At 40.6% G+C, this 12,894-nt stretch overlaps 1 protein-coding gene across 15 annotated transcripts in view; it reads left to right on the top strand.

Annotated features, from left to right (window-relative positions):
• B3GNTL1 (UDP-GlcNAc:betaGal beta-1,3-N-acetylglucosaminyltransferase like 1) overlaps positions 1 to 12,894 on the top strand; it is a 105,173-nt gene that overhangs the window by 81,135 nt on the left and 11,144 nt on the right. For all 15 annotated transcript variants that reach the window (XR_011155808.1, XM_069032810.1, XM_069032809.1 and 12 more), the window contains one exon: positions 7,633 to 7,768. Coding sequence is in view for 14 of the 15 variants with exons in the window: in XM_069032810.1 (XP_068888911.1) it covers positions 7,633 to 7,768 (136 nt within the window). In the remaining variant the exon portion in view is untranslated. The remainder of the gene's footprint in view (positions 1 to 7,632; positions 7,769 to 12,894) is intronic.

Genomic DNA, 12,894 nt, shown 5'->3' with positions numbered 1-12,894 from the left:
TTTTGAAAAAAAAAAACCAGACCAAAACCAAACCTTTAATCTGATAATGTGCTGCCTTTACATGTATTATTTTCGTATTTTAAAGGCTCTAAACCATCTAAATCAGATAATGAGGTTTGAAAAATCCCTGAGGATGTTTAGGAGTAATTATCTCAGGTGCTTCCTTGTAAGGTGCCTTTGTTGCCTGCTGCCTTTCCAGGGCTGCTCAGCCCCTAAAGGAGGTGTTGAATTGCTGATTCCTCTACATGCTGCAAGCTGAGCCAAAGTTGTTCCTTTCTCTTAGGCATTGACATGAAAAAAAAATTATATGGGTTTTACTGTCCTTTAGGAATCCCATGCCAGAATCACAGTGGTAATTAAATAATCTGTTCTCTGACTGATTAATGATGTAAGTACACTTTTCAGGCAGTCCTGTTTTTATGGCTTTGTAGAACTGACCAGTAAATCTGAACGTCCCTGTGTATGTTTTAGTTGTCCATCCCTGTATTATTGCATGGCTGTACATAGTGTAAAATAAATAAGTCCCATAAACAGCACACCCATGGTTAATGTCACTACAAATCTTTATAAATACATATGTATGTGCATATCTATACAAAATCATTTGGCTATGAAAAGGTCATTCAAGCATATAGTACATCTGAGTTTGATTTTGTAAACAAGCACAAAATATATTAGTTTCTTTTTTATTCATGTTTAAATGTTAAGGATTTTTTTTTTCCCCTCTTTTACTGTGTGATCCTTTTGGCAGTTAGTGACCAACTTTTCAGCCACACATTATGGGATGCTAAGAACTCTTGGAAGGCTTTTGCTCCGATCTGTGGGAAAGCATCTAATTCTTGGAAATTAATTTGTTTTGAATTTACTGCAAGCTGTTGCTTATTCAGATCTCTGAGGTTGTGTGGCACAAGCACCCTGAATTACAGCATCCTGGGGGAATGTGGAAATGCTGTGAGCTGTTTCAGATGTGCAGGGTGGATGTCCAAATTGGCGCCTTTCTTGTCTCATTCTAAGAAATCAGGCGAGCTGCTCTTCCTCTTGGCTTCCTGCTGGTACTGCTGGGGATGATACTTGGTGTGACTTTCCAAACATGAGGTTGTGCAACAGCTTTTTGTCCTGGCTCATTCTCTTGTTTGTTGCCCAGGTCGTGAAGGGTTGCCCAGTGTTTGTGTCTGGAGACCGAGGTGCACGTTGAGCAAAAATGAGATTAACGGACTCACAAAGGTTTAAGTTTATAAGTTAAATTTGGTCTTGCCTAATTTGCCTCTTGGTCATTCCACCTTATTTAATGCATCTTCTGGCTTTTCTAGAAGGCTTTTGGTTTATGGTGTGTTTTATTGAGCAGTTCTCTGTGGTGTTTTGCTTTTTGCCATTGGCCTGTGTCATTTTCTAATTTTGAGTTAGCCTAGACCTGGATTTGGAAGTAATAACTCATCAGCCAAATTAATATCTTGTCTGAGATCAAAATGGTGTTTGTAGGAAAGTTGGTTATTTTTTTGTAAACACTTTATGCCTAGTTTCAGTCTGAAAAACCATAGCAGGACATTTTTATACAAAGGTACATAATTCATTCTTTTCAGCAAAGCCAACAGTCTCTCGTAGCCTGTGATGGTTTCAGTTTATGTGGGTGTCTTTCAGAACCATTCAAGGGGAAAGAAGCCTCACTGCATTTTCAGGCTTTGTAAAATATATGTAAAACTGCTTGGGAAGTGACATTTGGTTCTTTTTTTTTTCCAGTTAGTATGTATAATTGTAAACATTCATGTGCTTTAGATCATTTCCTATGATCGGTATCCTTCTGGAACAAATATCTAGAGTTGAGAATATCTGTGAAGCAGGAAACGAAATCTTATGTGCATTCTCCCTTACCCTGGAGGCATCAGTCTGCATTATTAGATGTTTTGGGTGCGTGACAGAATCTGCATGAAGTTCAGTGCCTATATTTAGATTTCATTAGGTGCATGCAGAAATATGCACGTTCTCATTGTCATTTCATCCAAAGTCTGTGATGGATACCTGCTGGATTTTGAGAAAGTTCTCTTCAGCTAGGAATTCACACACGAAATCCTACCTAGCATATCTCTTGGATCTAAATCACTTTATTTGGTGTCATATCCTAGGGCTGTGTGTACTCAGTGCTGCACAGCCACGTTACATTGATGTGAGACCATATCAGAGCTGGCTTTAGAGTGAGAAGTACTGGAGTAACAAAGCCTGATGTATAATAAAAACATTTCAAAGTTCATAGATTTTATCTTGCCAAGGGGGAGAGAAAGGAACTGTGTATACAACAATACCTCACTGTGAGATGAAAGTGAGCTTGGAGAGAGGTGAGCAGTAAAACATTGCACTTGTCTTTAGGTAGTGCTGCTCATGAAGACAGGTGGTTGGGGCACGCAGCTAATCCTTGGAGCAGTTTACAAGTTTTTAGTCAAGACAAATTTAACATACTTGGAAAATAAGGTTTGCACCTCCTGTCCAAGATCCGGGCAATTCCCTTTTACACAGAAAAAGTGAAGTGCACCTTCAAGGCTTCAGTAATTTCGGATCCCCTGTGCTCAGAACAAGTATGATATTGGTCTGCAGGAATAACCAGAATTCCATAACCTATTGAAACCATCTGGTTTCAGGCACTGGAAGCTTCCAGTGTCATCTGAGAGAAGAGGAGCAGGCGCTTAGTGTGAAACACACATTTGGCTGTTGCAGAGGTGCTCTGAGGCTGGGTCTCGTATCTGTGGTGAGCACAGGAATGCCTCCTTCATTTCCTGCAAGAACATACACGGCCAAAAATAGGCAGGGGAGAGGAATAGCGTAACATATTCCTGTAGAGCTGAAATAAAGATGAGGTCAACTGCATTTTTATCTTCTACGCTTGCATTTGGCACTTCAATTAAACATGGAAACTAATGACCTCATTAGATTCTTGAAAAGTAAATGCCATTAACATTGATAGTCTCTGTCTCTCTTAATAAGCCTTTCATGAAAAATAGGCCACAATGCAAACCATGCCTCAGCTAATGACCCGTGACCTGAAGATGAACTCGGACATTAATAGAACCTATTAACAGTGTAAATGTAATAACTCAGTGGGACGATATAGTCCAGCACTTAATAAGTTCACATGAAGTTCAACAGAACAACAACGGCAAAAGAAATCAGTTTATTCACCAGTATGGCCAAGGTTCAAACAGGATTTATTTCTGAATTTCCTGTGGATGGTAAGGGCCTTGAATTCTGCATGCAGCACTAGCTGTAGGGGATCTGCTTTGTCAGCTCTCACTGCAATTACAAAGTTCTCTGTTCCTCCATCTCTGCTTTATCGATCAGGTGAGGTTGCTCTATGTCAGTACAGTAATGAGTATTTTAGACCAAACCACTACACCCTATCACACAGAACTGTCTTGTGCTGCCATGAATAAAAAGGCCCTGGAAGAGGCCGTTCACTTGGGCAGCTCCTCTTCCCGCTTGGCGTTACCTGAGCACTGTGCAGGGCCAGCACAGAGAGGAGAGGCCAGATTTATGGATCTATAGTGTTTCTGTGGATGGCAATCGATGCCTAAAACCCCAGTACTGTTCAGGATATTGGGCTTGTATTTCTGCAGTTCTCAAGTACTTGTACATCTGTCTTTGCTCTGTGGATTCACTTATGTGGCCTCACTGGGGGACGGAGGGGAAAGGCAGTGCAGCAATATGGTGAGGTTTGACTGAGCTCAGACATTAAATCATATTGCTTTTATTGTCACATTATCTTTCATTTCAAAATAGGAGTAGAGCAGATGTTTCTTGACTCCTGTATTCAGTCAGTAGGTCACCACACATTTTTAACAGAGCTCCATTGTTGCATTACTTGGGTGGATGGTCTGGTAATAACTACTTGGGGCTGAGGAACACACGGCGTACTCATTCTCACCCTCTGCATGAATACCCTCATTTCACTCCTGCAGGATTTTAGGTCCTCTTCTTCCTCCCAGGCTCCATAACTGATGAGCATTGAGGGGCCACGGCAAGTGAGATCTTAGGAAAATTATGCAAGCCTCAAAAATTAATGCTTCAAGTGGAAATACTTCTAACATTTCTTTTACAAAGTTGTGACAGCGAAACAAAAGAAACAGGGAAAAGAATGTATTTCAAGACTTAGGGTCAAGAAAGAATGTTAGGATATGGGAACAAATTTGTACAGTGAGAAGAATTTTGTCCCACCTTCTGGCTGAGGAAGATCTTGTGAACTGAATACAGGCTTAGGAATGGTACTAAAGGCTACTGCAAATTGCTTACTCTAATCTTTTCTGAGATGGGTAGGAAAAGCAGTCTTGATTTGGGGTGATGCAGAGAAATAATACCTGCTAGGTTTTGCTGGTGGCTGTAAGTATGTAATAATGCATAATCTGAAAATAGCTGTGAGAATCACCTCTGAGTAGTGGTTTGTACAACTTCTAGATCGTTTCAGGCGTTTTCTTTAATTACCCTTTGCACGTTGCTGCAGCTCCTGTCTGGTGCACCTGCACTGGCTCGTAAAGGATGGGAAAATGGCATTCCCTTATCCCTCGAGGCAGGAATCCCAGTTATCTGTTCTGGAAACATCAAAAAATGTGGCAAATTAGGTGAACCGGAAACCTGGAGGGAATAACCGAAACTCTCCCCTTTGACACCTGTAAGCTCCCTTTTGCTTCAGCGTGTGGGATTGTTTGTGCTGAGTGAGTTCTCACAAGGATGAAGTCTGTGAGTGTCACTCTAAAAGCTCAGTCAAAATTCTCCCCTCGGTTCTGTATTGATCTGATATCTCAGCTTGCACTGTTAAAAGTATTTCAGGGTTAATTCAAGACTTCAAAGTGTTTGATACAACTTGATTTTTTCATTGGAAACACACAGTATGGGGATGTGAGCTTCAAAGCTTTTCTGTGGGCATTGCCATAAGAATGCCTGATAGTGATGCAAGCAAAAAATCACAACTGCTGAGTGTATTGGCTTCATTTTTACAACCCACAGTAGGCATTTAAAAAAGGTTTTTATTGGTGTTAAATGAAGCTGTCTGACAATATTCTTATGGTTGAACAACAATCCAATTAATTTGGAGTTGAATACCTTTCATACCCTTTTATTTCGGAGTGCAGGTCTCTTGCATGCTTTCCCTGCTTGCTTTTTCGAGGATAACATTCAAAGGTGAGACGAGTCAGTAAATCTGCTTCAGTCTGAAATCTTCATGGGTGATTAACAACACTGAGATTTGTGCTGATTGAATTTTACCTCAGTAGGCATTCCTGTGGCACAGAGGCTCCCATGACCCAGGCAGCAACCACGAACTGTGTGGAAGAGCCAATACTGCTGTGCTGGGACATCCATCTCCATGACAATTAGAAACATCTTCTCTAAGCCTGGAGGTAGATTGCAGTGTTTGCACTGCACGTAGAAATTAGTTAGAAGTTCTTTTCATGCCTTGTAAGGCTGCCTGGTTTTTTACTTTAGCTTTCTTAATGTGGCAAACTCAAGTGGAAAAGAAACTTGGCGGTGTCACTCAAGCCAACAGAACAGATTCTGAAGTTCCTTTGGAATGTAATATGGTGTTATCCTTCTGAGGTCACATTTCAAAGGAAAATCACTTTTAAAACCTTTCCATTTATGTGCAAAGCAATAATCTTCCTTTTTAGAAGCACACAGAAGCTCTAAAATTTCTTGTAAAGTGATCCTGGAAAAATACTTGACTTTCATATTTTATTCCTTTAACTTTCCTTCTGGGACTACAGTGTGCTCTAATGAACATGGAAAAAGGCAAGTGTCAAAGGATGCCAGCAGCAGTTAAAGCTTTGCAGCAGGAATGCATCTTGTGGTTGCATTAGAAGAGATTTTTGATCAAATCCAAGAATTTCTTTTCTCCATTAGTTGAAACGCTGGTGCAGAGTCGTCATCCTTGAAACTGTGGGGAAATTTTATATGGGGTGGCTGTTGTGCTTGGGTCCATTTATTTGTGCATGAAGTCCTTTCCAAGTTATCACACCAGGGTCAGCAACGAAGTGCTAAGCAGGATCTGGCTGTACTGAAGTGAAGTGGGGTCACTGGAGCTGAGGAACAATCCCAGCAAGAGTCCATGTGCCTCGGTCCTGTAAGGGCTGCGTGGTCTTCAGGACATAACTCAGGGCTGTGAAGGAAGATGCAAATAAGCAAATGGAAAACCCTGTTTGAAGATATGCCTTAAATAAGGAGACACAACGAGGTGTCCCTCAGAATTGCCTGTGAAAGCATGTTACAGCTCAAGGTGCCCTGGTCAGGAGATGTAGGTTAGCAAGATTCGTTTGTCAAATTGAGGAAATCAGTTTATTTTATCTAGGAAACTGTTTAATAAGTCTGAGGTGGATTTCTGGTTAATGAATACTAAATGAACACTGGAAATAAACCAGGTGATTTTAACATCAGGCAGTTTTCTTTAATCCATGATAAATTATGTAGACTTAAATATTACATTATAGGGTAGAACATACACACTCAAACATGAAAAAAAGCTGTAATAGGCCAAGTAGATCTGCCAGTTGGGAGAAATGGACCATGAACAAACTGCTTTCCTTGACATTATTTTCTCTTTCTGAGAACCTGTCTTGAACTTGTTGAAGATGTCAGCAGATCTTCAGTATCTAAGTCTGTTGGATGGTCCCTTGCTGCTGGTTCCAGAGCCGTGGGATCTGTTGTTTGGTATTAGTGTCACCCTTGCTTTCCTCAACCACTTAGCTTAATTATGTTGTAGAACTTATCCCAAAGATGAAGACTTATAGGTGTAATTGCAAACAGACATCTGCCAATTTGTTTTTTTTTTTTTTCCTGAAGAATGTTTTTAAAAAAGTTATGAAGCATACCGGTTTTTAGAAGAAAAAGAAAAAGTCCATTGCTTTTTGTTTCTAGAAATGCAGTTTCTTATGAAAGTTGCTTTCAAATAAAGGGACAGTCACATTTGTGTCATTGCTGAATAATCCTTTGGAACTTTTGCAGTTCAATCTCTCTTATTTGGTCTGACATGTGCAGGTTGGTCAGTGTGAATTGTGTAACAGCCTGGTTTGTGTGGGACTGCAGCTCAGTGATTGTTGCTGGAGGCTGTCGCTGATTCAGGGCTTTGACACCCAAATACCACAAAATAAATGCATTTATGCTGTAGCACTGGGTGCTGCTAGGGGTAAGCTGGACTTCTAAATTTGTGAGATTCCAGCTTCATGTCAGCCAAGGTGAATGATGACATGGGCAGATGAACTGGAGGAGGTCAGCTTGGGTTTAGGACAAGCTTTGTCTGTGTCACTGCAGGGTTCTAGAGCAGTCCACAGGTGAGTACAGGAGTGGGAAGGGGTGAATTTCATTACCACAGCTGCAGCTTTTCATATTCTTGTGATCTGGGAGGGTTCTTGAAAATACAAGTTGTGTAGCTGCTGCTTCCTATCTGTCTGAATGGTGTTTGAGAACTTCCACAGAATTTCTTTTCTACGTTTCCCTCAGAAATTTCCAGTATAATGTTTTGATGTGATTTTTTCTTTTTTCCTATTATGTGAATCCCTTTGGTCAGGTTTACATGTAGGTGAGTGTGTACATATGCATACAGGTCGATAATAATGCTAAAAGTTTTAGGAGTCAAAATCTGCCCTGTTTCTGACTCCCCAGGGGAACCATCTGGCATCACCGAGTCAGGTTTCTTGAGGACAGAGTCCTGAGCTCCTGGACATCATTCACCATTTGGAATGCTGGCAAGCAAGGCAAGAAGCTCTACAGAAGCTTGTCACCAGCTAATCAGAAAAAGGTGAGCTGGAAAGTAACATTTGTACAAACCCAGTTCTTCTTCATATGCCCCCTTGATGCTTCTAATCTAATGCAGCAAAATTCTCATACAATATTTTATCCCCAAAGTTGATGTTGATAATTAATATAAATTGGGGAAATTCTCAATATTCTGAGTGATGTATTTCTTGTTTTAAAATGCCATGATACTTTGTTTAGAGCTTATGGGGGGTATGGAGAGCAAGAAATGCATCATGTTATTGCTTGCTGGTAGCTAAGCATAGATGAGACACAGCTGTAGTAGCCAGGTACTCAGGGTGAGTAGAGTTACTCTTTGTTTGGGTTGTATAATACTGAACTGCCTTGTCCAGGATCATCCATATGTGGATAATATTTGCCCAGTTCCAAAGTGGATACTGGACAAGTTCCTGGTCACTGTGACTCCCTTTGCAAAGCTTGATTGCCCAAAAAAAGGGTGTGGTGTGGGCTGAATGGGTGAGTAGAAGCTGCTGGACAGGACTGTCCCATCTACAGTCAGCTGAAAATGCTTGTATTTGGCAATGGTAGATATTTCTCAGGACAGATTTGCCCAAGAGTCTAAATACCTTATTTTTATGGCATTTTCTCATGTGCAATAACTCTATATTAGATAAAGGCTTTAGGGCTAATGTCAAATGGCTGTTTCTTATAAAGAGCCACAGAACATTCATTTTATTGCTGAATATGTTTTTGTTTTCTTAAGAATATGGATGGAAAGACAAAATGACAAATATGTGTATAAACCTGATTAATGTTGTGGCCCTCAGACCACACACATGAAAAAAATAGAAGACATTTGTATACACATAGTTAAAATTACTGAAGAGGCATAGGAGACCCTCAGACAGTAAATGCACAGAGCTGAAATGGAACTGAATTTCCTGCTTGGTGCTCCAATGCCATCCCTCAGTCATTGCCATCACATGGCAGTGGGTGAGCTGTATGAAAAGATGTTAAATGCTACGTGTCTCCAATCAGTTGTTTCATTCAGAGAGGACAGACCTGTCCATTAAATATGATTTTATCTTGGTCATGCAGTGCAGTGTGCACAAGATTTTGGAGGGTTGATGAAAATATTCTCTTTCATTACTATTTGCTGAGCACCTTTTGAATTTCACTGAGTGGCTACAGCCACTGGGCTGACACTCAGCAACTGTTGTACTTCTCTCTCTGCAAAATTAGGAAAATGAGAAATAAATTCCAAGGGAAGAGATGGCAGCTTGTCTGGTAGATTTTTGAGATGTTCCAGAAAAAAATAGACCATGTTGGGTTTTCTGATGCTGTCTCACCATCTCAGGTGTTGGGATTTTGTTTGGTTTTGTTTTCTAGCTTTTTTTGTACCAAGCCAAAATGGAGATTGGTGCTAAGACAGAGCCTCTCCCAAGCTCTGGAGTACCTCTGCCACCTCCTCCTGCAGGTGGAGAACGCCCCGTTCAACACAGGGTGACAACTTAAAGATGTCCCAGAAGAGAGGATAAAAAATGCAAGAGAAAAAGAATATTGTTGGGGTTTGGGCACTTTCCTGCCCAAGACCCCAGGCCCAGCTCCTTTCCTGGGGAAGGAGCTCCGTGCCCTGCACACGAGCCCCGGAGTGGTTCCAATTAGCGGGATCCTGGCGCTCCTCCCCCTGACCTTTCCTTAACGTTTGCTTTGGCACTGCTCAGGCTGGGATGCTGTTTTTGCTTCTGTCAAGGTTACAATTGCACATATTCCAGCAGGGTTTGGTTGGATATTGAAATTCTGCACCGAGCATTAACCCCTGAGTTACTGGCTGCTGTAGCAGACACGTTCAGCAAACCCACGTGCCAGATGCGATTTCGTGAGCCAAGTGTGGCTCAGTTTGCACATGTGCTGCAGAAAACTGCTGCTGAAATGCAGGCACAGTGATCCTTAACACCCTAGACAGAGTAATCAAACCATCCCCTCAGTCTGACAGGTTATCTGAAGGATTCAGGGGCTTTCTCAGCAGCAAAAGAAGATAAATGCCTTCAGAAAAGGACTTGTGTCATCCTAAGTGAGAGTAGAGGCTTTGGGGTAGCTGATTTCTGATTAAATCAGTGTTCTCTGTAGTGATTAAAGCACTAGTTCTATGTATCTGTTCAGGCTCATTATGATTGCCAGTGTAACTTCCTGGCTTTTCCAAAAGTGAGATCCCAAGTCTGTCCACCTCAGCCAGCACTGAAGCTTAAATGATATTCCTGTGTTTCATATCAGTCACTGGCAAAAGGCTGCAGAAGTAGGGAACAGATCTCACTTCTGCAGGAGCTATTCAAAGGATTATGCTGCTGCAGTTTCAGCAAATAAATTCATATAATTTGCAGTAGGTAACTCGTGGCAGTTTTCATTTTATTCCAAGTGAATAACAGTAAAAGGACAGTAGAGAAACTCCATATTATACTTTTCCTCAAAGATCCTTCAGGTATTTTGTGACAAATCTGCAACTCTTGCCAAAGACTCTAAAATCCCATATGAACAAAGGTTGTAAATAGTTATTGCTTCATCCTTCCCAGTCCTGAAAACAATAAAATGCTTTTCCTGTCTCACCCTTTAAAGACCAACTTAACAAGACTGAAGCTTTCATATATTCTTTTAATTATGAGAGCACCAGAGATTTAGTATGTTTGAATCTGCAAGTGGAATCTTGTGTTGTCCTGTAAATAAATGGAGGCCCTGAGATATGAATTCATCAATTATGCAAATTAGACACCTTTAAAACACAATTCCAAAAGCCCCTTAAGGGCAAAAGATGATGCATTACATCAATATAATTACCATTTTCTCCTCTTGAAGGTCCAGTTGTGTAAAAGTGTGATCTTAAAAGGTCCAATGGCCTTTGCAATGCAGGTAACATTGCCAAAATTAGCTGAATAATTTAACTAAGATTTAACTAAATTGATGTATGCTTTATTTGTTAATTTATTATAACAATTATATCGATATATTATTTCATTCTATATAATAATCATAATGACAATTATAATTATTTTTATATATAAAAATCTGTTAAAGTATAAAACCATCTAAAATTAAGTTTTGAGAGCTATATTCTGTCTAGACTTAATTTTAGTTGGTTTTATACTTTAAGTCAGTTTAGGCTCCTGAAATTTTACTTGTGCTCTGTTTGACTGCACTGTTTTATTGAGATGCAGAATTTCATCAGATGTCCTGAGACTGACTTTGGCTGGTCTGTGGAGTCACAGCAGGGTTGTTTTCTCAGTTGGCACTAAGTACCTGTAGAAAATTTGGGACACATACTCCTAGGATACTCCTAGGATTAATAATAACACCCCCACCCCCACAAAAAAAGCCTACAACATACAGCTTGTATTATTTTGTAATTTTGAAAAAACACCTGGACTCTTACTAAATCCTCAGGTAGAGAATTAATTAATTTGAACTGTCAGGCTTAGGGTGTGTAAGAAAACATCTTTTTTAGAAAAAGAATGCTTTTAGTATTTTCAGAACCTGGCAAACAAAGCAATTGCATTTCTTATGCTGACAAGGTCTTTGTGGGATGTTTGAAAAGTCCAGCTCTGCCCTGTGCCAAAGAGCATTGTTTCTTAGGAAACAAAATTCAGGCAATTCTAGGAAGCAGCAGTCTGGCTGTGTTCATACTCACTAACAAATTATTGCTTTAGTCTGTTTGGAAAACAGTGTGAATGTGACTTATGGTTATGTTAAAAGAGAAAAGGACACCTCAGCAATTCTCCCTTTTCCTTCAGCCATCTGTATGGTGAATATTAAAATGATGCTTTGTCTCCAAAGGATTCAGGCAAAAATCCAAGGCTCAGTATTTTTGCTAAACAGCAACACACGAAAAAAATGATTCCACTCGTAGGTTTTTTTATGAATTAATTACCATGATCTCAGTATTCTTAGGGAAATTCTGCTTCCTGGCTGTCCCCTTCTTGATTCACACTGCTGACAGTGGTTCAGTATTAGCATTTCTGCAAGAATGAAGTCAAACAGACCTTTTTTTGTTTAAAACACATCCGTTGTGTCTATAATTTGCAGCTGAAGATGGAAACCAAATGTTTTTGGGATGCTCCATGTGCCTGGAGGGTTTCTGAGCTGTCTTGTCTGCTCTTTTATTCTCCATCAAGCTTTAGCTAAAAGGAGAACTTCAGCATTAACATTTTGTGTCATTTCCAATGGCTGAAAATAGTGTTCCAGTGGCTCATGGAAAAGCAGGGGCAAGGACCAAACAAGCATCAGCTCATTGATGGCCTGGAAACAGTGCTTGTACACAGCCAGGCCATGCCATCCCTCTAGAACAACCTTGTCTGGTGGTGGCAAACAGAAAAAGTATTTTGAAGGCCCTTTTTCCTGGCTCATCAACTGTTTAAAATCATCCACTGCTTTCGCTTCGCCTTTTTCCAAGTCACCAAACCTTGTGTTGCAGCTCTGGTCCTTCAGCCCACTCCCAGAACTGAGGAATGGTTAAGTTTTGTAGCATTTTAACCACTCCAAAAGTATGTGAGTGGCACTATCAGAGCCTGGAGTGGGGACGTGGAAAGTGAAGAGACAGGACTAAAGGGAAGGATGTTACACCCACTTTGACAGTGGAATGGCAAAATGTGAAAGCAAAATAAAAGCCTCCAGGACAAGGAGAGAGAGGAAATTTGAAAGTTTCAGTTAAATCCAGGTATAAAACACCCTAAAACGGCATGGGGTAAACAGAGGCTTCATTTTGGACTGTAATGAATACTTCATGGCAAGGAAAACTCCCTGCTCTTTCCATTTGGGAGGAAGTGGATTTTGCAAGCTCTGTTTTGTCAGCACAGAGCTGAGCACACCCAGAGCAGGCCTGGCATGACTCTGTTCCACTCTGTAGGGATGAGACTCTGGCAGCAAGGTCCCACCCCATTACCTATGAAGGCAGGTGTATGTTGTTCATAATAAGGGGAATGTTTTATGCCCAGTGTTTAGCAGCTTATCTTGCATGCTGGATTCTGGTATTAAAATCCTCCAGTGACTCTGTTATGGATATGTGGAAAAGGGGGAAGCTACTGCTATTTTCAGTGGAATGGTGTCTAAATGGAATAATGAAATGCATGCTTGGGATTTAAAGATATCCACAGCTTCTGTCCTGGCTCTAAAGTTAAAGAG

The sequence above is a fragment of the Aphelocoma coerulescens genome, chromosome 18, assembly GCF_041296385.1.
Source record: "Aphelocoma coerulescens isolate FSJ_1873_10779 chromosome 18, UR_Acoe_1.0, whole genome shotgun sequence".
In the NCBI taxonomy this organism is placed as follows: Eukaryota; Metazoa; Chordata; class Aves; order Passeriformes; family Corvidae; genus Aphelocoma; species Aphelocoma coerulescens.
Note: the sequence above shows the minus strand (reverse complement) of the source record. Positions and strands in the feature narration are given on the sequence as shown.